At 43.8% G+C, this 26229-nt stretch overlaps 2 protein-coding genes across 2 annotated transcripts; one reads left to right on the forward strand and one right to left on the reverse strand.

Moving 5' to 3' along the window:
* Positions 1–73: 73 nt before the first annotated feature.
* On the reverse strand, positions 74–5232 carry LOC138064858 (ribosome biogenesis protein BRX1 homolog). The gene is made up of 10 exons (XM_068929089.1): positions 4896–5232; positions 3771–3882; positions 3297–3340; positions 2591–2661; positions 2106–2155; positions 1943–2016; positions 1799–1849; positions 1426–1527; positions 824–952; positions 74–511 (listed from the first exon to the last, which is right to left on the reverse strand). Exons 1-10 carry the CDS (start codon positions 5043–5045, stop codon positions 248–250), a joined length of 1047 nt encoding a protein of 348 aa, XP_068785190.1. The 5' UTR covers positions 5046–5232; the 3' UTR covers positions 74–247.
* LOC104147821 (cell cycle checkpoint protein RAD1) lies at positions 5220–12870 on the forward strand. The gene is made up of 5 exons (XM_068929090.1): positions 5220–5518; positions 7181–7289; positions 9721–9979; positions 11603–11701; positions 12004–12870. The coding sequence occupies exons 1-5, from the start codon at positions 5324–5326 to the stop codon at positions 12185–12187; spliced, it is 846 nt and encodes a 281-aa protein (XP_068785191.1). The 5' UTR covers positions 5220–5323; the 3' UTR covers positions 12188–12870.
* The last annotated feature ends 13359 nt before the right edge of the window (positions 12871–26229 follow it).

The following is a 26229-nucleotide window of genomic DNA, read 5'->3' on the forward strand; positions in this document are numbered from 1 at the left end:
ACACTTTTTTTTTTTTTTTTTTTCCAAAACCCGTAATCGGAAAAAGGAAGACAATAAAATAGTATAAACTGAATCCTAATAAAGAAACTGATATTCTGTTTACTCAAAATTGAAGTCAAGTTAGTTTTGGCTGTAAAAACAAGTATTTACAATATTATGTAAAGACAGCTATGAAATATAGCTAGGTATAGATACACCAGACTAACAGATGACTTTGGAGTCTGCTTAGTTTTATCATTTGTGACATTTATGCTTCAATCCTGAAAAGCTTTTTTTGCCTCTTCCTTTGAATTTTGCGTGGCTTCCTTTTATCTTTTACAATTGCCTTTGGTTCTGGTTTCACAAGCTGTACTTCCATCGGCTTTTCTTCAGCTGGAGTCTCAAAGACAGTTTCAGTGGGATCTTCTTCAATAAGCATCTTAGTTTCTTTTTTCTTTATCTTTTGTACTTCCTTCACTTGCTGTTTCTCTCTAAATTTAGCAGCCATTGATAATCTTATCAACCGTCGATGCTATAAAAATAAGAATTTAAATCAAGTCAGGTGTTAAATAAGGAAGATGAAAGAAACTCAGGTATTAAGGAAACAAATGGAGATTTCTCTGTCTAACTGTCAAACTCCTCAATATAGCATTATCTTTTCATTGACAGGAGTTTTGAGTCCTTTCTATTTAGGCATGGTTATTCTGTTCATAACTGTGACTACAAGGTTCCTACAAAGGGTTCCATGGGAAGACCCGCATGGTTCTCTTGCGCAAAGAGCTTGTAAGACCAGACTTCACATGAATTGCTAAATGAAAGAAAAGACAAAGACAAAGGTGCTTACCATATTTGGGGACTGGTAATGGGGATTTTCATAGAGAGTTGGCCCTCCAAAGCTACCTTGGAAGATTTTTATGAGATTCAGAACAAAACGAGGCCCAATTTCTACTAGAGACGCATCCTCTTCTATGATCTGCAATAAAAAGAATATGTTACTCTTCTCATGGATTGAATCTACATATATAACCTTGTAGACGACACATTACATACGGTGATCCACAACAGAATTCAAACCCAGTCTCTGGTACCACTGAAGCTGATAAGCTAGATTTGTACAAATACAAGGCTGTACACAAAGCAGTTCTTTCAGATACAAGTGAACAACAAGTATTAGATACTTGTAAATTTCTCCTTTGGAAAATAAGAAGCCACACTTTTAACTTTACTTGGTGCTTTAGCTTAAAGACAAGTGAAGCTTGGGCTTTGGCTACTACTTTGTATCACAAAGACAAGCTTTACAGAATCACAAAATTACTGACGTTACTTTGTGCAAGCACTGAACGTCAGCATACCTGGATAATGATTCTTCTCAATTTATTTTAACTAATGAATTTGATATGAAGTCATTTCAAAACACCATTTGAAGAACCAAAAAGGACCACTAACCTGATAATTCCGAAACCAGATCCTTTTGTCTGTAATGGTGAATGTGAATACATGATCTACAAAGGGTTGGCTCTTGGGGTAATACTGAGGTGTACTAAATATCTGTAATGAAAGGCAATCTTTTCTAAATATCTGTAATCGTAAGAGGTCAATCAGACATACAGCTTATCTTTAATTTGTCTTAATTTACTAAGATCCAGCTACCAGGCTAAACAAATAACCTAAAAACAAGTAGCCCCAGTGACTTCATGCACAACATCCCCACAGGATTAGGTTCAAGTTCAGAAGTGTAAAATTACTATTTAAATAAATATGTTGCCAAAGGCCATTTCCAAGAAGGAAGAAACACTGGACAAAAGAACTACAAACTAACCTGAATAAACAACTCTTTTAACAGGGCGTAGTGTGGCTCCTTGTCAAATGTCTGTAAGAGAAAAATGTAATTTTACATACAAAACAAAATGCAATAGCAAAGAAAATGAAAGCATAATCCATGAAAAAGAAAACCTATACATACTGGATCAAAAGACAAAAGGGGTCGTGAGCCCCTTAAGCAGTTCCCAGTCATCTTCAATTCAGCCAGTGTGTGAACTACAATGATTAAAAACATCATTTAAGTATTTAGAGAAAAACTGTACAGCCCTGAAAATAAAAAGTCCAAATAATCCTCAGCAACTTACTGTTCTGCACTAAGAACTTGGCTGATGGTCCCTGTGGTGTATTTGAAAGCCTGTAGGGGAGAGGCAGGAAGAAGAGAAGAGAAAAATGTTAGTGGCAGACAGAAAGGTATGCTGGAGTTGTGCACTCCAAACTAAGTACTTCTGTACTGAAGTAATTTCAGCCTCTTTTAAAAGCAGTACTGAATTCCTTTAAAATATTTTAACAGGAGTAGCTTTGGGTACAGTTAGTAGGCCTTAATTGTAAGGCTCAACATAAATGCATTTTATATATGCTTGTTTTTTACAAAAGTATTTTATAAAATAATTTAAACAGTCTAGTAAACCAATCATAAATTTGCATTACCTATACAAGTGTGGGATTAGTACAGATTTAACTAAGCAACACTATGTTATGCATCTTCACTATTACAGTAACAGAGTTCAGTTAGAAAAGCAGCATCCCTAGTTATATATAGAATGGTAAAAAAACCATAACATTTACTTACCACATGTACAGATCCTGTTTCTTTTTGGCTTCAAAAAAGATGCATTTATTGCAGTTTTTTATTTCACACACCTACACAAAGCGTGACAAATTAGCTATTTACAAAATTCCGAAGACATTTTCACAGTCTTTCCACGTTAATCTCTAATGTATTCCCCCCACAGCGAAAGAAGAGTTCAAAAACAAAAGGTCCGACTACACCTACTCATCCCCCAACTTTAGTTTAAACATTTATTGAAGGATCTTAAGCTCTTATTACCAGGAGCAATAACTTCACTGAAGCTACAAGCAATCTTTTGAGCTTTCCAGGACATAAAGTTTAGAGCAGGAACTGTGACAAAAGGTTCTTATTTTAGCTCTACCAATGCCTTACTGCATTATTTGGACTGGTCACTTATTCCTTGTCTTCTCCAAATACAAATTGTAAAATATCTTTCAGCTATATAGAAAGGCACATTTTGTTATATTTTCTCATGACCTAAGCCTATTTTTTTAAAGGTTTGGGTTTGGTTTAACTAATCAAAAGTCAACTTCCCATTTTAACCTAAGCATTGTTTGAACATCTATCATTTTCAGTTATGAAGCTGCACAATTCACATAGCTACTATGAATTCCTTTGAACTAGCTGTCCATTGGTCGACCCTTTCTCTTACATACAGAATTACCACAGAAAGTAAAAAAGAAGTACTAGTTAAATTCTGAATTACCTCATTAATTATAAACAACTTGTCTTTACGGTCCATTTTAGTATCTGGAAAACAAAAACAACATTGGGAAGGCTTGAAAACCAACTTAACACCAGGAATTATTTTAGAAATCTGTTCTTTGCAAAACTTTACTGGCCATAAATGAAAGATTAACTATATCAAGCACTTTCAGCCATGTTATATAATAAAATAATATGGTAATATGAATATTTGGGCACTTACAGAACAGAGGCTGTAACAATCATTTCCTAGAGAATATTAGGACACAACAACAGCTGCAAGTTCTGTTGGCTGGGGGAGGGCGGCTTTTGTTTAGGATACAGGGCAATAGTTTTGTCAAGAGTTAGGTACCACATTAAAACAAAAAACCAGGCTGTTCTAAACCAACTGTTTTTAACTAGTTTTTAACTAAGTTAAAACTTAGTTAAAAACAGTTAATTTTTTAACTAAGTCAGGAACGATGCCTAGCCCTACCTGCTTTAGAGTGAGGCATCAACGTTCTCAAGTCTTGCATTAAGTGCCTCGTTCTGAAATTAATTCCACGAGAAGAGAAAATAAGCACCCGCTCCTTGTTTTTCCATTTACCCTATGAAAATGACACAAAAGTTAAGCAGGGAAAGGAAGTTTCTAACCTTAAAACTGTTACAACACCAAAATATGTGTTTGAACAGTAATAACAGAAAAGCATAATAAGAACATTTGTTATTAACGTTACTATCACCACTACATAAGCACAGCATTGCCCGCTCAGGGAAAGCGCTGCCATTCCTACAGAACACAGTAGCTTAAGTTTTTACATGAACAACTCTTATCTATGTTGCATCCCTAAATCCCTACATAAAACCTTTCTCTAGTACAAAGCAACTAAACTGTAAGAAATCCATATGCAATACATATTCCCCAAAGGCACTCCTCCTTTTCTACAAAAGGATCTGATCTCAGAGCAAAACGACACAGCTTCTCCTACAGGTTACCATGCAGCAAAGTCTCAGACTTGAACATGCTGATTTTCGTTTTTCTTTTAAGCAAATTGCAAGACAGTTATTGAAGCCATCTCAGAACGATTCCTAAATGAAACAGATACAATATCCCTCAAGTTCTTTTTATATAACACGACTATTTCGCTGCCTAAAATACTTCCCAGATTAGTACAACACAATTCATTTACACAGAGCAGAGTAACGTTCTTCCCATATCTGCGCAGAAAAAACATACCATAAGACGTTACATTCATTTGTGCTAAAGCTATAAAGAATAATGAACGACCCTCCTTTGCTTTATATAGCAGCTGGTTCCCCACCACCAAACAGAGGCACCTTGAGCCCCGATATCTTACTCCAACAGTTCTCCCCAGAACTAGGAAGAGCAGCAAAAGTCAGAATCCATCAGTTACGAACATCTGATGGAAGCACTGCGCTAGGCAATACAGAGCTCCGCATGCACGTGGGGCTGCATGAAACACAAGGTAACACCTCACTCGCGCTTCTGCGGTCTCCTCTTGGGGACAAAGCGTGCCCTCCGAGGCAGGCACCCACAGACACACGGTACTTCTCGTGGCGCGGGCGGCCCCGCCTGCTCTGCCCAGGGACCAAGCGGTACCTGGGAGACCGGCGCCGGGATACTGTACTCCTCCGGGCTCGCTCCGTCCGGGCCCGGCTTGGCAGCCGGCTCGGGGGCGCTCGGGTCCCCTTTAGCTCGCTTCTTCGGCCGGGCAGCTGCCGCCCCACGCTTCCTCTTGGCCGCCGCCATCTTGGCTACACCACCTCGCGTCGGAAGTCGCTTGCTCTTCCGTCTGCTCGTACTTCCGCCCCTCGCCGGAATCGGTTGTGGCCGCTCTGCGCCGCCGTAGTTGCGCACTCTATGGTGGTGGTGGCGGCGGCGGCGGCGGCGGCGGCGGCGGCGGCGGCGGCGGCGGCTGCCGGCGCGCGCTCGCCCGTCGGTGCTGCGGCGGGCGGCCGTTGGGCGCGCCGGGCGGCCGTTGGGCGGCCGTTGGGCGGCGGTGCAGGGCCGCCTGGGCGCCCTCGGCCATGCCGCTCTCCACGCAGCCGCCCGCCAGCGGCGAGCGCTACGTCCTGACGGCCTGCCTGGACAACGCGCGCAACCTCTCCAGCCTGCTGCGGGCCGTGCACTTCCAGGACCACGCCACCTGCTTCGCCACGGCCAACGGCCTCAAGGTGACGGTGGAGGACGCCAAGTGCCTGCAGGCCAACGCCTTCATCCAGGTGCGCGGCGCCGCCGCTGCTGGCCGTGGGGCGGTGGCGGAGCCGGGGCGCTCCGGCAGGCGGGAGCGGGGGCTGCCGGTAGCCGCAAGAAGAGGTTTCTAGCGGTCTCCGTTGCCGTTTGTCTGCGCGCCCGCTGCGTTTTACATCGAGCTTCAAAGCGTTCACACGTAGTAGCCGGCCGTCGTTCCCCGCCGGGGTGCGAGATAAGCACGTAGCAGTGCTAGAAAGCTGAGAAAGGCCCGAATTATTTGGCAGAGGAGGTGTGTGCAGGGAGGTTACTTGCGAAAAAGGGGAAACTTGAGCAAAACCATGGAACAGCTGGAGAAGCTGACATGAGGGCACTGCTCTGGTTAGGCTACGGTCAGTTATGTTATGGCCCTGTGATTACAAAGCTGAACTCGATGTCTGCTCACATTTTGAGTGTGCATCCTCATTTAGTATATTGGCACCTGATAAACCCGTTGTTCTTCTGACAGTAGCATTCTTAGATTCGTGAGTGGTTCACAAAGTATCTCTAAAAACATTTAGTATGTTTTATTCTAAAGCCAAAAAGATGAGTTTAAGTTACCGTTAACTATGAAAGAGAATTGAAGCCACAGATGTTCATCTAGAGTATCTCAGCTGGGTTACACTAAGATCTTTTCACCAGGCCTTCAAGTCCACGGCAGAAATGTGTGTGTGCTCTTGTCATTGCAAGATTGGAGCAATGCTCTGCACCCTTTGCCTTCTGATTCTGCCTGTGCCTTTGGCGTGAAGAGTGTTTTGGCCTAAAAGAGTGTTTTGAGAGTTTACACAGACACACTTTTGAGTAGGTTGAGCTTTTTTTTTTTTTTTCCCCTAAGTTCAGCACATGTGGTGACCTGTGCCTTTGACTACTTTAATAGAAAAAGAGTATCTCAGAAGAAGTGGGGAGTGATTTCAGCTACTTTTGAAAGTACAGTTATATATTTTTATTACTCTGGATGTTTTTCTCATACTTTTGCTGCAAAGCTCTTAAGAATAAAAGTAAATAAGTCACATCGTTGTTGTTGAAAACAATTTTTGGTTTGTTAAATTATATAATTGGAGGCAATTTGATTTTTTTTTACTTTTGTGTTTCCAGGAAATGTTTTTAAAAGAACAAGGTTCGAGACAGTTCCTACTTTCTTCTGTGGTAGTTGTCATTAGCCTACTTACTGTTTTCGAGTGTGGATTTCAAGTTTGTGTGTATTCCCTGAGAGGAACTGAGTACAGAGTGTCTCTACATGAGCCTGAAAATACTCAACAATTTGTTTACTGTAACTGTTACAATAAGCTAGGTCTAGTCGTTTATGGGGTTGTGTCAGAGATGGAGAAGTGTGTCATTTTTGTCACATAGTTACCTGAATGTTTCCTGCTCCAGAAACACGTGGCTTCACATTTATGACTTATTTTTAAACTATAAAAGATAAGTGTTTAGATTTTCATGCTTATGACATGCTACTTTGTTTAAACTTTGATCTGATTTTATCTTACTAATTTTTGAGGATGAAGACCAATTGTTTTTTGACAGAAATTGTGTTCCATATAGAAATCACTTTGTATTGCACTGAAAGTGAAAACTTTGAACTTAAGGAGATGAATGCAAGCTGTAAAATAATTGCAAAAACTCTCCTCTCCTCATCCCTTTTCTTTTTCTCTTAGGCAGAAATTTTTCAAGAATTTGCCATTCAGGAGGAATCTGTGATGTTCCGGATCAATTTGGCTGTTCTTCTTGACTGCTTGACCATTTTTGGTGCAAGTTCTTTGCCTGGTATGATGCATATTTACTTTTAACATGCATATGTATACCTTGTAATTGCATAGTGAAACCTGTGCTTAGCCATAGGGAACTTTCCAGTCTTGGCAAAATTTGTGTCTTCTCTCACCATAAGTCCTTTGGGAATGGCAGCTATCATTATTGAGCAGGATCCGTGCTGTTTGCTTAACCTAATGCAAGTTTAAGCTGTGGTAACAGTGAATGGGTTGAAGAAGGGAGGTGCTGGATCTTAACCTAGCCAACGTGCCTGGCACCGCTGCTGAAGGAGATGCCAGAGGAAGGTGACTCAGTTTGGGAGAGGGAGTAAAGGCCTATGTCTAGGTAACGTTGTTGGGGTAACAAGAAACAGAGGAGTTTTCCTGCGCAGATAATGTTTCTTGGATCTGTGTAAAGCACAAAAGGGCCTCTTTTTGTGGGGACAACCCTTCTGTGGCTTTTACGAGCCCCATCTTGTACCCTTGCTCTGGTGTGGGCCTGAAGATCTCAAACAGTTTCTATAATTTAAATTTCTTAACATGTTTTTTTAGCCTGTGCCGGCAACTCCAGCAAATCACGTGGTATGTTTAGGCTGGAATTCTGATGTCAGAGCCAATATTGGGCCCCAGGACTGGCACATGCAGTGTCCTTACTGTCGATTTAGGCAGTTATTTCACTCTAGGACGCAGATCACCTACATCACAAATACTACTTTGTTCCTGAGCGCCCTTCACTTAAGGGGAAAACCTGGGCACAGCTGACAGAATAGTTCCCTCTGCAGCCCACTCAAGGTAGTCAGTATGGTTATAGATAGGTACCAAGATACCCTCTTCTAGGGACAGTCCTCAACTCTGTCACATACCTTTAAATGGCCAAAGAGGCAGGCTATGCTTACCCTCGGCATCAGACTGAAAGACTAGTGCTTGGGCAAGCTGCACTGTAACCTCTCATTGGAGCTGGCACTTTGAGCTTACCTCCCCCCCCCCAAATTATCAGTATGTTTCAAGGCCACAGGGCCACAGGGGCACCACATTGGACTTACAAGGGACCCAGGCCAATTGTTGTGCACTGTAGCAGAAACCAGTGCACTAAGAGACAGTATAGACATAGTTTGGAATTTGTCTTATTAGCAACCAAAATTGTAAAGACATATGTTCTCTTTTCAAATGTTTATGTGGCCTGTGCCGCTCTGAAACATCCATGTGCCTCAGAAACATTAACAAGTGTATGCTTGAATTAGGAAGTATTCTGAGGCGAATTTATTGGGGTAGGAATCTGCAGTTGTTCCAGATAGCATCATCTGCTCGTTGTCTGCGCTCCTACTCCTAATGCAGTAGCTGTTGTGTAGCATGCTCTGTTCCTTCCCTTCTTCAAGCTACAGCTGCATCTATTTTGAGAGTATCATCTCTAGCTTGCAAACAAGGAACTGAGGCATGTTACTTACCTAAGGCTTTGCAAGGAGCTTGTTGCTGAATTAGAGACCACTTCAAGTGCCCTAAGCACACCGTCTTCCCTACGCACACTTCTCAGGTGAATAAAGGGTTTTAGATTTTGCTGCAAAGCATATGACATAGTTTATCGAGTGTGTGAATTAGAAAAATCAAGTAGACTGTATTACTGGCTTTCGGTGATGGAGGGAGGGAAATTGCTTTCATAATTATGTATACAAATATTGAATGTCATATATTCATTCATTGAAAAAGCCAAGTCTTAGCTAGATTTTACTTCTTAGAAATTACATTCTTTTTTTTTTTTTAAGCTAGATTGTTCAAAAAATGTTTTCTCAGACAAAATAACTGAAATTCAGGGTAACTGTATGAGTGCTACAGGATGTACTCGGTATTTGTATGCAGCAGAGTGTTACCATGCCAGTTTTCTCAGGCAGTTCCATCATTGCAGCTATGTTGAACTCTAGGTCGCTCTGCTGTTTCTGTTCTGGCTCTGACCTAAAGATAGACAATTAACTGTGCTAAACTGCACCATGATTTGGGGGACCCGAGCGTTCAGGTTATGCTTGCATAGCAAAAGGGGGTTGCTACCATAATGTAAGCTACGTTGTGTTAATTTTAATTTGGACTGCACAAGTAAAAAGAGCAGTGAAAAGTGACGGTATGAGCCAGAGTGAGCCCTAGGACCGTGGAAGTTTTACTGACTCTGCTAACCTATTGTAGCATATGCAGTGTGACATCTAGAGTTACCTGTTTAATACATACCACTAGTTGGATTCAATCTAGTGCCTACATTGACATAATTTCATTTTGCTGCATAGACATTACTCTTTGAAGGGTGTGTAGGAGGCTGGACTGAGCATGCAGAATTAATATATGAGGCTAGAGCAAGCATTCTAAATTAATTGGTGCCCCATATGCAGGTAGTATCTAAATTTCCTAAAGTGATGAGATGTGCTAGCTAGCTCTGTAAAGAATGACTGTTTCCTTCTCTTTTTCAGGAACATCAACAGCCCTTAGGATGTGTTATCGTGGTTATGGCTATCCCTTGATACTGTTCTTAGAAGAAGGAGGGGTGGTGACAGTGTGCAAAATTAATACTCAAGAACCTGAGGAGTTGTTAGACTTTGATTTCTGCAGTACAAATGTTGTTAATAAAATTATCCTGCAGTCAGAGGGGCTACGAGAAGCATTTGCTGAATTAGATATGACCAGTGAAGTTCTGCAGATTACCATGTCTCCAGACAAGCCCTATTTCAGGTACCAGAAGTTATGCATCCAACTCAAATGTTCCTATGTGGCCTTTCTGCTCTCCTGTGGGAAAGGACCGGAAGTTTTTAGGGTGAACAAGGGGAAGCTGTTCTACAACACTGGTTTATTTTAAGGAAAATGGTAATGAATATAGTAAATAACAACATGTAATCTAATTAATGTAATCATTAATGTATTGATGACAGTTGTGGACAGTTTAGCATTTTTAATTAAAGTAAAACAAACACAAATATCAGCTTAAATTTGTTTTGCTGTGTGTCTTATATAGAAACAGACAAGACAACAGCATTTCTGGGTGGGACAGATTGTGCACTCCAAAGAGCATGTGTTTCTTGTTGCGGGAATACATCTGCTGCAACGTGTACAACCAAACTGTGCACGTAGTGACTCAAATCAGAGTATTTCAAAATAAGCAGAGGAGGAGAATGAAGAACTGCGTACATGTGTGTTCTGCTCATGGTATTTTACTGTTTGTCTGTAAAGACAGAGGTTCTGTGATGGATAATCCCTAATTCAGCCCATAACATTTCTTTTAAAGCAAATTTGAACTAGTTTGGAAGACGTTTAATAACTCAGTGTTGTATGTCATGTTGCTCTGGCGTCTCTAATAGTGGAACCCTGAAGACGTGTCGTATGGTCCAGTTATCATCCAAGTCTACCATGAGAATATGATAGTGCATCTCTTTGGAAGATAATGTAGCACACGTCAGTGAAGTAGGGTGAACAAAGCATCGAACTTGGCAGCAAAAATTATGCTTTTACCTGGAAAAAGCTCTTCCTGATGGACACCGTTTTAAACCCTAGTTATTACTGTCTGTTTTCCATCCTATCAGTCTGCACCTTCAATAACCTCAGCTTACTGTATTATTCTGTAGTGTGCTTCTTCTAACATTAGTCACTGAAACAAGATGCAGGGTAACTTTTGTCAATGTTTGACCTCATGCTGTTGGCAACTGGAAACCACGTGTCTTGAGGATTTGTTTCGGCTTAAGGAAGATTCAACGTCCGTTAGTTTGTTTTCTCTACGCTTTAGAGAGTCTGAATTCATTAGGAATTGAGTCTGAATTCATGAGTCTGAATTCATTGAGAATTTTTCTTTAGCACCTTCGTTAGCTGAGAGTATCTCCCAGGTCCCGAATGGTTTTGGGAGCCCTGGCAACTACCTGAAATCAATAATTCGGTCAGTGTAGAGAATAAGGGAATTTCTAGGATTTCCACATTCTTTTTACTTTCATAGCTAGTGCTGCAGAATGGAGATGTTTTCACTTGCAGTATTTATAAATAGAGACTAAAATGTGCTACTAAAGACCAATAGCCAGTCTTTCATTAAAAGAAATAAGCTTTGTGTGAAACCATTGTCAGATGCCTTAAGGCAATCTTAGGCTTTGGAGTTGCTTCAGACTTTTCCTAAGTTATCCCATTCTGCCATAATGTGTATCTCCCTTTCTGGGAGATATAAAACACTCTTTCTCTTGTAGTTTGCTGAATGTTTTCTTGGTAACAATAGCATTTTGTAAAACAGCCATATATAGATATATATGATGACCACGTCTGACAAGTTTTTGTAGAGCTGCTATCAAATATTTTGAGATGGCACCTTTTGTCTTTCAGGTTATCCACTTTTGGAAATGCAGGGAGTGCACATCTCGATTATCCCAAGGACTCTGATTTGATGGAAGCATTCCACTGTAACCAAACCCAGACAAACAGGTTAGTGAGTGTGTGAGCAGTGCGCTCTGTGGCAGGTTATACATTTTTGATGGAAAGTTGAAACAACTGCTTTTGCATTACTGAAATATTTATTTCATTAGTGCAGAAATCCCATCTGATAAAATTCTATATCTATGATCAAAAACTCGGTGGTAACTGTCTGTCTGATGTTGTTACCAGGAGAAGATCAAAATAGGATATTGCGAATTGGCTTTCCGTAACTTTATGGCTTTAATTGGGAGCAGTGTTTCAGCTCTTCTCTGTGTAATACGTTTTTTAAATTACTTTTTTCTCCATTGCAGGTATAAGATTTCTTTGCTTAAACCATCCACAAAGGCACTAGCTTTATCTTGTAAAGTGTCCATTCGAACGGATACTCGAGGATTTCTTTCACTGCAGTATATGATTAGGAATGAAGATGGACAGATCTGTTTTGTAGAGTACTATTGTTGCCCTGATGAGGATGTTACTGAAGCAGACCTGTAGCTGTGTGTTTTGGAGTCTGTATTTTATTTATGTATAAATAACATTATGTATTTTTTTTATGAAACTGAATGAAACTTGTAAAGATTGGTAGACTTGATATTGCCATTTTTTTTAACTATGGAATTAAAAGTATGAAGACTTCTCTTGTATTCTCCTGCAAATGTTTCTTAGCCTTGATGCAGAAAAATTAGCTCTAAAAGTAAAAAGGGTCTGTTGAACCAGATGCAGATGCTGTGAGAGACTGAAGTCTTCCAGCTTGCTGCTGTGAGTTGTGATCCAGAGAATCAGTGATCCATAGGTAATTCTTACAGTTTTAGATTGTAGCTGAGCTTTGATGTTTGTCAGAAGATGAGGTCCTTCCTTGCACACTTGAAAAACAGTATGTTTGTATTTTACCAAATTGTTTTCTCCACAATTCAATAGTATCCAAATCCTCTAGGTTTATTTTGAGTTAAAAATGCTTCTGTTGGACCATTGTTCACCTCTTGCTTACATCAGCAATTAATTCAAACCGAATTTAAATATTCGGTACGTGTTAATTTTCCTTAGGCTTACCATCTCAATTTATTGAGTGAAAAAAATTAATGTTATCGCCTCACTGAGAATTATTATCTTTGCCTATTGAGTGTTAAGAATGATTGGGTACTTCTCTGGATGACGGGATAAAAATGGAACTGAACTCATGACTTTCTCAATGTGATTTATTTTAGAGCATTGAGGTTACCTTATATTTTGTTCAAGGACATTGCTGTGGTTTAGCATTTGTGCTTTTACATAATTGGCTTCAGATTTACTATATTAGTTCTTAAAATGGTACTTTTAACAAATTCTTCTATAATCTATCAACAGTTGCTTATAGAAAGAATATCCTAAGAAGTTAGTACAATCTTCACAGTACCAGTAAGTGATAGTAACTCTTCCATTTCGCAAGTAATAATTATTACAGACATGCAAGATTTGTGCAAGACTTACGTTTGTACATGGTAGGACCGAATAGTGGCCTAGACTCTCGAATGTGGGTTCGTAATTGTCCACCAGTGCCTTTGTGAATGCGGTTGTCGGTGGATAAGAACACGGAAAGCCTTCCTGCAAAAAGAAGTTACTGTGCAGTGAGGCAAGGAACAGCCTTGGAGTACACCAGCGATTATGGATGAGCTCTGTATGGGGGTGCGCCTGGGGGGATGCAAGTTAAAAGCTACTACTAGCAGGGCTACAGGTCAAGGAGTGAAAAGATCAGTGTGTGGGGCATATGCACACATCCTCTTACATGGTGGCCTAATAATGGGATGTAGATGTTTAGGACCCACTTCTGAGATATCCAAGTAATTTTTGAAAATGGGATTTGAGTTTCCAGAAGTCACGCAGATGTTCCTGAATGTGTTACCTTTCTGAAGCATTAACTTCACAATTACAGTCATCAGAATGTTAGAAAAGTTGTGAAACGTTGTATTTGCTAAACAAAGTTTTTTCATAGTGAAAACAGAAGTGTAATGATGGAAAGAGAGCATCCAGTTGTCTATCTGAACTGAAACGGAGAGCTGACTAAACTTCAGATCATGTGGCTGGGCTTTGAGTGTGTTTTAAAAAAAAAAAAAAAAAACAATGAAAAAGGCCAGGGTACAGTTATGGGGAAAAGGAAGTGCATTTCCCCTCTTTGAGAAGATTATGTATCATTTGTGAATATAGCTGTGGAACGTCCTTAGAAGTTCACTACTGTAAGTATAGAGCCATGCTTTTTAAAAAGGTTACTCTCCCATTCTAAATTGTGCTAAACGGTAAAGAATGCATGCAGTTTGTTAATGTGGTGAGTTACGTTATGTCTCTGTCTTAAAATAGCGTAAAGAATCACAGAATCTTTTAGGTTGGATGGGACCTCTGGAGATCATCTAGTCCAACCTCCCTGTTCAAGCAGGGTCACCTAGAGCATATTGCCCAGGATCACATCCAGATGGGTTTTGAATATCTCCAGCGAAGGAGACTCCACCACCTCTCTGGGCAACCTCTTCCAATGCTCAGTCACCCTCACAGGGAAGAAGTTTTTTCTCAGGTTCAGATGGAACTTCCTGTGGTTCAGTTTCTGCCCGTTGCCTCTTGTCCTGTTGCTGGGCACCACGGAGAAGAGGCTGGCCTCATCCTCTTGACACTCCCCCTTCAGATACTTAACACACGTTGATGAGATCGCCTCTCAATCTTCTCTTCTCCAGGCTGAACAGGCCCAGCTCTTGCAGTCTTTCTTCACAGGAGAGATGCTCCAGGCCCCTCATCATCTTGGTAGCCCTCCGCTGGACTCTCTCCAGCAGTGCCATGTCTCTCTTGTACTGGGGAGCCCAGAACTGGACACAGTAGTGCAGATGTGGCCTCTCCAGGGCTGAGTAGAGGGGCAGGATCACCTCCCTCGACCTGCTGGCAACACTCTGCCTAATGCAGCCCAGGAGACCATTGGCCTTCTTGGCCACAAGGGCACACTGTTGGCTCATGCTTAACCTGTTGTCCACCAGCACTCCCAGGTCCTTCTCTGCAGAGCTACTTTCCAGCAGGTCAACCCCCAGCCTGTACTGCTGCATGGCGTTATTCCTGCCCAGGTGCAGGACCTTGCACTTGCCTTTGTGGAACTTCATGAGGTTCCTCTCCGCCCAGCTCTCCAGCCTGTCCAGGTCCCTCTGAATGGCAGCACAGCCTTCTGGTGTGTCAGCCTCTCCCCCCAGTTTAGTATCATCAGCAAACTTGCTGAGGGTGCACTCTGTCCCTTCCTCCAGGTCATTGATGAATATATTGAACAAGACTGGACCCAGGACTGAGCCCTGGGGGACACCACTAGCCACAGGCCTCCAACTCGACTCTGCGCCATTCACCAGAACCCTCTGAGCTCGGCCATCCAGCCAGTTCTCAATCCACCTCACCGTCCACTCATCTAGCCCACACTTCCTGAGCTTACCTCGGAGGATGTGATGGGAGACAGTGTCCAAAGCCTTGCTGAAGTCCAGGTAGACAACATCCACTGCTCTGCCCTCGTCTACCCAGCCAGTCATTCCGTCATAGAAGGCTATCAGATTGGTCAAGCATGATTTCCCTTTGGTGAATCCATGCTGACTACTCCTGATCACCTTCCCATCCTCCAGATGCTTAGTGATGACCTCCAGGAGGAGCTGCTAAGAAGGGCAAAGGGAAGGCTGTTGCACATCTTTTTGACATGATAAGTTGCTTAAATTCTGCAAACCTCCACCACTGCATTAGATCTAATTTCCTATCATACTTTGCATGAGATCCAGAATGCTGACAATGGTACTGTTAGTACTTTTTCTTTCTTCTACTTGACAAGTCTATTCACCTCGCAGACAATAGGAAACCTGTAGTAGCAGAAACACTTAGTTCATGGGGTTTTTTTTAATACTGTCAATCTCAGAAGTACTAGAAGGGCTCAAAATTTGCCCACCTGCTTTCTCAATAAAATAGAGAACAGCTAAGTACTCAGATTTACTGGAAGCATAAACTTAAAAACAATCCCTGGAGGTGGGAGCTGGAACCCAGCACTTTTGTCTCAGGATTGCCACAACTTGTGGGTGCTCCCAGGCTGCTCTGATTTACTGCTGTTAGGACCTCTGGGCAACAAAAGCCACTTTTTCTGTATTCATTTTGGGTTGTGCTTTTCAGAATAAGTGGCCTCAAGTCTTCAGGAAGACACCTGTTTTTCTCTACCTGAAAACCATCAACTTGTTTTTAATCCCATTGATCTGCTAAGATACTAGAAGCCAAAATATATATAATGCCTTTGGCTCCAAGGCCTGCTAATGGTTGTGCAACAAAACAGTAACGATGCAAGTGCTAATGTTATCTCTTACCTCTAATAACGTACTGAGAAGTCATTGCATCTCTGGCTTTCACATGCTGATGTCCATCCACAAACATTTGAATCCGTGAGGACTGTTCAGCACCGAATTACCAAGAAGGAATTAACTTGTATACCCTCATTTCAAAATCAGTCATAGGAAATAATTATTGTTTGATATCTAATTATGTATGGATTCATAAGGAAATGCCAACATCCTTGACTAGAAGGGTCTTCGGTGAGGTTAGTAAAGTAGTTTGAAAAGTTGAGATGAGAAGCTGTGTGTAGTTACCTACAGCGACTATTTTGAACTTTGTTTTGTAGCCACTTATAAATCCCTAAGAATCCAGTAGGTGGGTTTTATACATAAAGAAACTGTGTAAAGAATAATAGCAGTACTAAACAGTGCTGTAATGGACAGAACATTCTTAATGTTAACTATTTAAACATAAATAGTTGAGTTCAGTAGTTTGTTCAATAATTTGAACAAATATGGATTTTTTTTTTTTTTTAATGGAGCTGTTAGAATGGTAAGAGCTAGTTAGAAGCTTGACACCTTGTTCGGACAAACTCATGTTTATATGAAATTAGTTTTGAGGGGGAACAGGACTGCTTAGGTAGAAATGGAAGCTAAGGTCTGTAGTGGAGGCTGCTTTGGTCTTTCTAGCGTGCCCTCTCCCCTAGTAGTGCTTTAGCAACTACCATGGCAGTATATTAGTGAAAAAAATCTAATCAAAGGGCTCTGCAAAGGAGTGAGACTGTTTGTTGGGAAACGCAATCAAGTGTCCACAAAGCTCTGAGCTTTGTGCAGTTAACACATGGTGAGAAAGGTGCATGAATATCCACCAAAAATGTGACTCTGATTCTCTTCAGCTATCATGGGCCTCCACAGCAAAATAAACCTGACAGTAGCACAGAAAGATCTGAACTGCCTTCAACAAGAGCTAGTTTTGATGCAGCAGCCCAGAGCTCTGTGTAACGGTATTCATTTAAATTTTCAAAGACAGGTGATAAGTAAGAGGGTAAAAAAACCTCAAAATGTAGTATAATAATTACCTTGCTGAACAGCTGATGAGCTTCTTGTATCCTTATGTCTGCTAGATAAATGCTACCCATTGTATGATAAAGTTCAACAACTTTCTCACTGAAGTCCTCATGGGCATCTGCCTTACAGTTCAAAAAGTCTTTCAGCAGAGTGTAGGCCTGCTAGAGGGAGAGAGAGAGAGAGCACGATGCAACATGGATCACTGCCAACCATATTAATTTTATTAAATATATTAATTTTTCAAAGTATTTTGAAAGGCTTGATTGGTGCATGCTTAATGCACTTCAGTATTCTTGGAACCCACAGCCAGTCCCAGACATGAGGAACTTTTAGCAAACTGCCCAACAAGCAGAATTCCAGACTGAGTTCCTCTTTCCTTATGCCGTCAAAAATCTGAACACGTGTGAGACTGGTCACCTGTTGGGAAATGAATTACTTGACACCAAATATGCACGTGCCAATCAGCTTTACATAGGACATATCCAGTGCTTCAACAATAAACACATAAAGGATTATGAAGTACAAATGCAAGAATATTTATATAGAGATATAAAATTACTTGGAGTATGAACTTGCCCTACCAAAAACCTATGGAAGATATTGTCCTCTACTAAAAATATATTTGGCATCAATTCATACCTTTCAGCAAAATTAATTGCGACAACTGAAAATGCTGCCATTGCATTGCGTGTCTCTCCCTCCTCCCACGTTGTGCTTGGGTTGCTTGCACAGACAAGCTTTGAGCAGCTATTGCCAACATTCAGGTGTACAGCAAAATTTCTAGGCAAATATTTGTTCTTACCTGATTTTTCCCTAGTCGGACAAGCCACTTGCTGAATTCCTCAACAGTGCTAAGAGTCTGGGAATTGTCTGTGCTCAGCATTGCTTGATAGGCGCTGAGGCTCTCTGTAAAGTATGTTTCAGCTGCCTCTAGAAGACATGTACAGTAAGGACTTTTAGCTGATTGCTTTTCTCCTTGAACAAGTCTCCTCCTCACCTGTTCTGACTTTGTTATAGCAATTAGGAGCAGTCTTACAGGAACAATGTATGCCCCCAAGAACGATTGCACTTTTTGGATATGAAGAGATGGGTTTTTATCTCCCAGAAAATTAGAAGGTTAAATTTTGCAGTCTCTGTTGGCTTGAGTGTGTTTTTTTAATGGCAGAACTGAAGTTGTGCCACTGCAGGCAGAAAGAAGTGCTACATTTGGTAATGAAATCCAAGGAACGTAGGGCGTTCAGCAGTCTGAAGGGCAGCGTAGAGTTACCTCTGTGCATACTCTTGCATTCTCTGTGTTTGTAGTCTCCAAATTTTCCTGTGCATTGCTGCCTTCTGCAGTGTTTTGCTCCAGAAACAAAGATCTCCCCTTTTCTGCCCCCAGCCCTCCACTTCTCCCTGTTCAGGAGACACTCACCAACATGCTGCTCCTCTCCAGCTGCAATCTAAGCTCTACCCAGCAGCAGCCCTGTGCGAGCCACTGCCACACTGTGAGTTTGCTGTTGAGCGCCACACAAAGGGAACGTGCCTAAAACAGAGACAGGGCCTTGGGGTTGGTAAACACAAGGATGAAGGGCTACCCACGTAAAACAAGCACAAGGGTATTTTCATAGACAATGAAGTAACAGGAAATTCCAACTATACTAATCAGCTTATCTTCTGTCATGTGATATTATCACCACTCAGTCTCCTCTTTTCTCAGGCTTTACCTCTCTAAGGCAGGAAATGCATAAACAAGCCATTCTAGTTTTAAAAATATATTCTCAGGGTCGGACCTATACTGAATATTTTCAGGCCAGATTTCTAACCTCACTGGAATTTAGAGCTATTTATACTCAAGAGCTTTACTTTGTGGTACTTGAAAACTGAAGGCTATTTTTGTCACACTGAAGGGCAAGAATTAGATTTTGAACACAAAAGTTCCAAAGTATTTGTTTTAGACTAGTCTAAATCTTCCTATATACTGACTGATGCATATGTGTTAATTATTTTAACATGGTTTAACAGGTTAACATTACCAGGATCTTTCTTACTTGCAATAAATAACTTACTTACAGCTTTCTCATAGTTCTTCTTCAGCTGTTCAGTTTGGGCAACTTCCTCATATAGCTGTATCAGGTCAGGTGCTGTGTTTACTTCTGATGAAATGACAGCATCGGCTGCTTTTTCATAGTGTAGCAGCTTCCAGCTTGTTTGGTTGGCGATGTTCTGGAAAAAGAGGGAAACCAGACACCCATTGAAAGTTAGCAGGTATTACAGCGACAGCACTGACGTGTCGTGCCTGGTGTCATTTACTCTTTTTTTTGAGCTGTCACCACATACTCTTTTCCCAAAGGCACACAAATGACATCCGTGTGTAGCCTTTTGCATTCATCTGCCCAGTGCAATGACTAGACCCTTCTCAGAGATTTTTTAATCCCAGGTTCATGCTAGAAACTGCGTCGAGTCCTTGCAGTTCTTCCAGGAGTCTCTCTGCCTTTCGCAGGTAGAGGTAAGATGCTCTGCCAGTGCAACAGTGAAGGGAGAAGAGCGCTCGCTAGAAACATTTAATCAGCAGCCAAAGCACACAAAGCCATAGGCACAGAAGCTACTGAGAAAAGAGGTTTTTGTGCAGGTTCCTGCTTCCAGAGCAGTCTTACAGTGTGACGCCAGCTGCTTCTGAACTCCCAGTGCTCATTTTAGGTGTTTCTAATGATCAGATCAGAGCTTTTAGTTAGAAGAAACAACTTCTTGCATTTTTCGTTACTGTTTCTGATTCCACAAAAGTAGCTGCTAACCTTCAGTTCACTGCTCCCGGCTGAGCGTGGCTTGTGCTTTCACAGCTGAAGGATGAGCGAAGATGTGAGGATGTGAGAGCCTGCATAGAGTATGGAGCGGGTCAGGAAACAGCTAGAGGGATGTAGTTCTTTGCACTTGCCTTTTATCTTTTCATCTTGCAGGATCTTTAGCTTGATCACATCTTTCCAGAAATGTTTAACCACTGGAGAAACCTTAAAATATGACCTTTTTTTTTTTCCCTTTCTTTAAAAAAAAAATCCCTGAAAGAAACACAAATATTGCATTCTCAAGTATCAGCATGCTCGCCTCCGCATAGCAGAATATGCACAGTCCTGCTGCCGAAACTGGGTGGGTGAAGGCAGGTAGTAAGGCTTTGATGTGTTGCGCTGGTGCCTGAAAGCAGAGCTGGTGATGCAGTTTCGTTGGAGCTTTTTGGCCAGAAGAGGGCATTAGATGACCCTGTCTGCTCTTTCGTCTTGTTGCTCTTGCATCAGACCTCTGAGTAAAAGGTACTCTGGAAGTGCATCCTATCTTGATTTACAGACAAGTGGTGGACAGCCCCCTGGCCCTCTTTGCAGTCTGTTCTAAAACTTAGTCCCCATATCTTCAAATCACACATCTTGTTTTTAGCTCTGCTCTTGATACCTTCCTAGCTTGGGACAACATCTTTGGCTGTTTTGCATTCACAGTCGCAACAGCAGCCTGCATACTGCAAAAGGATGCTGTATCTTGTGGTTAACTGTTGCACAGGAGAACTGCACGGTAAAAAGCTATGTATCCTTACTGGGCATTTAAAAAAAACCATTTTGTAATAGATACATTAAGAACAAAGTGTTTTTAAGTGCAAGGATATTTGTTCTGTGTCAGATGTGCTGCACCTGCAGTGCAGTAGAGGGTCACAAGGGTCCCTAACTGCTCTCTCTTCTCCTCCAGAGAGGTGGGCAGAGGCTCTCTGCCCATCAGCAGGGCACGGTTGGTGGATTCGGCGTGCTGGGGGGCCTGTGCGGGCAGACCTGGGAGAGGACAAATACAGACAGCGTCACGAACATACAAAAATCCACCAAAGTATCCACCAAAGAATAAACTAGCATATAATCCTAGATCACGCAGTACAGTAAAATCCTGGCTTGACTAACATCAACGAGAGATTTGGGTTCAGCTTTATTGAGACTATGAGCTCGTCCCAATTGTAGTAAGCAGAAAGACTTACAAAGACTAAGGCTCTGCAGTTAGCCTGCAGAGAGCAGAAAGATGCCTCACAGCAACCCTTGCGTGCGTTGTGCTTCTGTGTAGCGTATACACGCGACAACACGCAGTACAAGCAGCAGCAAAACACAATTACGCAGATGCACGATGCACTAAGAAAACATGCACCAAGCGAGGCCAAACATTTCATAGCTCCCGGGTAAAAAGCCTTTCAGGGAAGCAGGAGTGGATGGGTGCAACCCTCGCCCAAGCCAGCAGGCAATTTGGGCAGGCACCCGCAGGTGGCCAGGCACCAGGGCACAGCACCGCTACTCCCATTTCTGAACTCCTTCTGCAGCAGCGGTCCGAGTGCGGTGCCTGCGCTCAGTGTTTGAGTACCCAACCGGCTTTCCGCCCGGTGGGCTGCAATTCACAGACTCCCTCCGACAGGCTGCGAAGTCACTGTCCCCGTTCGGTTATGTGCTGCGTAGTACGGCCTCCTGCTCTTTAAGCGTTCGGCTTTCTCTCTCGGAACCGTGCAAACACGGCGAGAACCGTCCGAGATCACGAGAATCTGACAGTTCTTTGAAACTATCCTGACGCACTTCGGACTCTCTGGTTATGACCCTTGGGAGAGTTTTTTCCGCTCTGGGTACAGGCGCGTTTCAGACACGAGCAGACTCAGAGAACAGGTTGTTGTTGGCTCTCTCAGTTTTGCGCCGGGAGAATAAATGGTTTCGGCTGACTCATTAAACTGAAGCTAGATGGCGGCACTGTCCAAGTCTTTGCACGTGCTGTGCCGTAAGCGCAGCATCATGGCAGGACGCAGCCCAAGAGCTGCAAAACCATTGCGGAGCACGTGCAGGACTCAGGCAGGGCTGGATTTTCACTTTGAGGAAAAACAGTTGGAAGCTGAGCTTGTAAATCAAATCTGCATTGCAATCAATGGTTTTAGAGAAAAATGTCACTGAAAAGGCTGACGACTTTCTAGAAGTTACCGTATTTTCACTTTTTGCACTGTTTACTTGGGAAAGTGAGGCTAAACTACAGCCTGTACCAGGACCGCTGCGGCTTCCCCGTGGCTTTGTGTCCAGGCACTACGCTCCTCTCTGTGCGTAACCACGGCTCTTGTGCTCAAGACAAGCTCCGAGGACACAAGGAGCTGTAGTACAGGCATGAAGCAATGTCATCCCTGGCAAGGGGGTGAGATCACCAAACCAACATGCTGTGCCAGGCTACTACAGCAGCCCCCACACTCCGTTTTGGGCCTCTGTCCGAGTAATACAGCAGAGATTTGTGTGATCATTACACTGTATCCAAGCAGCTGATGCAGAATAAATAAATCACTCTTCCGCTAACTATTCAGACCTCAACACAATTCTGCTTTTGCAGAATTTTGACAAACGACTGGGCTGAGACACATGTTGACACAGCAAGGCTTACAACAAAGATGCATTTAGCATATTGAGGTCTAAGGTTGACCAAAAAAAAAAAAAAAAGAAAGAAATACAGTGCACTCTGACAATGGAATTTTTGTGCGGCTCCTTCTTTATCAGTGTTGCCGTCTTCATACCATCCCTGTGACTAACTCTGAGAAAACTGCAAAGCCTCGCAAGCCATCTTTCCCAGGAGAGAGGGAATGAGAGATATGGATTCCGGTTTATTCTAATTATAATTTGCTTATTTGTACAAGTATGCCAGTCCTGGGAGAAAGGCAGCATACAGGCACCCTCCTCTTCCAGATGACTCGGCAGACATACCTATATCTGGTTTCCAAGAGACTACTCTCACTACAGAATTTTCTCCAAAAATAAAGATCAAGGCAATGGCCAAGCTTCACTGTCTACATCTCCCCTCAAAGACCTACTGTATAAGAAAAATCAGTCACAGTCTAGCATTTCTTCAATGACTAAAGCCTTGCTTGCACATAGAAAAGAGTGGATATCATATGGTGACTTCTGCCAAACATCTGCAAGCAACTTGTATTCACCTTGTCATCCTACAGTCCTTTTTAGCAGCCTGAATTCACAAAGCCAATTTCAGAATTTTCCCATGTTTTTCATGCACTTTCCCTGCAGCCATGAAATACAGACCTCAAAGTACTAAATAGCTGTGGGCAAGGTTGGCAAATGCCGGTGCCAGCTTCCAGTGCCGTCTCCATAGATAACTCCAGTGAGAGCAAGGCGTCGGATCAGTTCCCGGGTGGCTTTGCCAACCTGCAGGGAGAAAAGATTACTGTCCTTTAAACAGCCACAACATGTAGTGCTAAAGATTTTGTTTCTCTTTTCCCAGAACAGATAGAAAATGATCTACACGTAGATGACAACAAAACTCAGTATCTGGCGTCAGTTGGTTATCACGATGAGGTGGAAACAAAGATGTTTGAGTTCCCACTTCAAATCAACCTTTGCCAGATACAGCCTCCCCCTGTCCTTGCTGTACAAAACGTCCTCTCCTCCGGCCTCTGATCTTATTCTCTTCAGCCCACTCAACATGCAATACAGTGGTGAGCTACGCATCACCCAGATGTATCTATCTATCTGGCGTATTTTTCAGCCCTCCCAGTCCTTCCCAGGGTTGTGCCACCCTGTTGGAGGACTCTCTGCAGCCCAGCACCTCCCTTACCTCCTGCTGCTGCTCCCTGGCAGCCGCTCGAATCACAGCTTCCCACTGGGGCTTCCTGCCACCCTCGCCTCCTCCGTGCCCCCTTCGCTGTGGATCCCTCCCTCAGGAACCACTCTGCTCTTGCCTTTCCTCGTATTGACTTTTGTTTAAAGAGAAAATTAGACTTAAACCATTTTACTGATAATTTTTAAAGGTTGAGAGCTTGTCTGTAGCTCTGGTTTCAGCGTCCCCAGCAACAGAAATGGGGGGAAACCCAGCAAGAGGCTTGCAAACTATTTGAAGCAATGCTCCTGCAGTCAGCTACGCCTTCTTATTCACTCCTGCCTAACACCGTGGTCTGCCCTTAGCACCGCTGTCTCCAGAAGCTGAGGCGTCAGGGATCTCCTGCCAAAGGGGGATTTAACAGGCTGTGAGAGGGACGTCAGCTGTCACCAGGCACCAGCCGTGCGGGGAGGCTTGCTGTAACGCGGCTGCTGAGGGGTCTGTAAGCCCACGGGGAGCCCCGGCTCTGGACGATTGGTCTGAGTTCCTGCTAAACCTCGGACGATGCAGACTCCAGGCTCATCAGCGGTCTCTGCAAAACGGAGCAGTCCCCCGCAAAGTCATCCCGGCCAAAAACGGCACAAGGCTAAAGCACCAATCTGAGCTTGCCGTTCCAGCTCCTGTCTCAGCCGCAGCGCCGGACTTCCCCAGCGCCCGGGCAGTGCGTCCCCACCTCCGGCAGGAAGGTGTGCACGGTCCAAAACCGAACCCCCCACCCCCCGCCCGCCGCCCCCTCGCCTGCTCGGTGGCAATGCCGAGGAGATGGCGCTGCAGCCCCCGCTGCCTCCCCCGGCGCGGAGCGCTTCAAAGGTGGCTTCTCACCTACGAGGCCAAGGACGGTTCCTCTTACCCGCTGGGCTCCAAGGAGCGGGTTCCTGGGCTCCTTCCAGCTTCCCGGCGGGAGCCCAAGCCCTGCCTGGAGGCCGCCCCTTCGCCCTCCGTTTCTTGCCTCCTCCGGCACCGTCTCCAGCTCTGCTGTTGTTTGGGCCGGCCACGCGCCGGGGAGGGACTCGTGCCGCTTTCCTCAGCTCGGACACCAACGCCTTGACGTGCCGCCCCGGTCGGCCGAGGCCCGCCGCGAGCGACGGCGCCCCGACGTCTCCGTGAGGAGAGCCTGCAGGCCATCTCCGGGCGCCCGGCCGGCCCGCGAAACGCTGCCGTCGTTGACGGCCCGTCGCGGGAGGGATGGGACCCTCGCGACGCCACCCCCGCAGCCCCGGCCAGCCTCTCGCCGGCCCGAGCAGCTTAACGGGGACCCAAGAGGCCGAACGGGCAGCTGTGCCGGCCCAGCGGTGCGATCTGCTTCTTAAGCCGTGACGCCGGAGAGGAAGGCCGTTATGGCAGTGACTAGAAGGGGCTACAGATAAGCTGACAAAACCTTGTTCAGAATAAAAATCCCTAGGAAAGAAAAGGCGCGAGCCCAGCTGTGGAAGCGAGAGGCGGCAGGGCCGCGCCTGGCACCTGTCCGAGTAGACACCGGGCTGCCTTTCATCTCCTCCGCGCTCGCCCCGAAGAGCGGGGGTCCCGCCGGGTTTTCGTTACTCCTGTCGAAAGCAAAGGTACATGCTAGACGCGTTATTTTCCTCACCAACTTAGCAGACCAGAAAAGCCCCCACATCCTCTAAAACCATTTTGCAAGTGCCTTTGAAGTGAGCCGTGTTTTCTACCCCTGCTCTTACGCTTTGCCTGTTACCTCTGTAACCCGGGAATAGCTTTTTCCTTCGTGTTTGCCTGGGGCTAGGACACCGAGACACAGAGAAACGCCTGACTGCAGATGTCTACAGACCCCCGCAGCCCAGCTAGCTCCCGTGAGAAAAAGAGCCGCTTAAGGCGTCAGTCACCGGGCCTATTTTACATGCTTACTTTTGGATGAGAGCTAAAAATGGGATTGGCTAGCTCCTGCCCGAGTTGGTGTTCACCTCCTTCCAGGATGGAGCTGTCATCGGCCCAAAGGAGGGCAGTGAGGACATGGGAATTTCTCTCATCTAAACTCCGGAGCGATGACGTGCACGTGTTTGGCGAGTTCATGGCAGCGCTTTGAAAGTCCTCGGATCCCCATAGTTCGTTTTGCAGGACTTGTCAAAAAACCCCAGAAGTTAAAATTGTTTTGCTGGTTGCCAGCTCTTACAGAAAAACCCAGAGGGAGGTTTGGGGCTTTCTAGTTTCTTGTCTCGAGGCAGACAAAAGGAACAATTAAAATGCTCCCCTGAAAATTTAGCAGTCTCCTATTCCTACCAGTTCAGACAGACCGTGCAGTTGACCGAAAACAACCGAGCCAGTAGAAAGGCCAAAGTAAATCCTGTATGTATATAATTGGATGACAAATATATCTGTACATATATGTAGATTTTACCCCATAAATGCTAGTACAGTGCAGTGATTGATTTGCAGCATCGAGGGAAGAATCAAGCCATTTCACTCAGAAAGGCAGCAACGGTAGGGTTTTTCTGCACCAGACCGTATCTCTGCTGCAACACCAAACCACAGTTCCTCCGTCTGTTTGGAAATCACACAGATGTCCAAGGAGACAAACTTTTTTCTCTT

The sequence above is a fragment of the Struthio camelus genome, chromosome Z (genome assembly GCF_040807025.1).
Source record: "Struthio camelus isolate bStrCam1 chromosome Z, bStrCam1.hap1, whole genome shotgun sequence".
Taxonomy (NCBI): domain Eukaryota; kingdom Metazoa; phylum Chordata; class Aves; order Struthioniformes; family Struthionidae; genus Struthio; species Struthio camelus.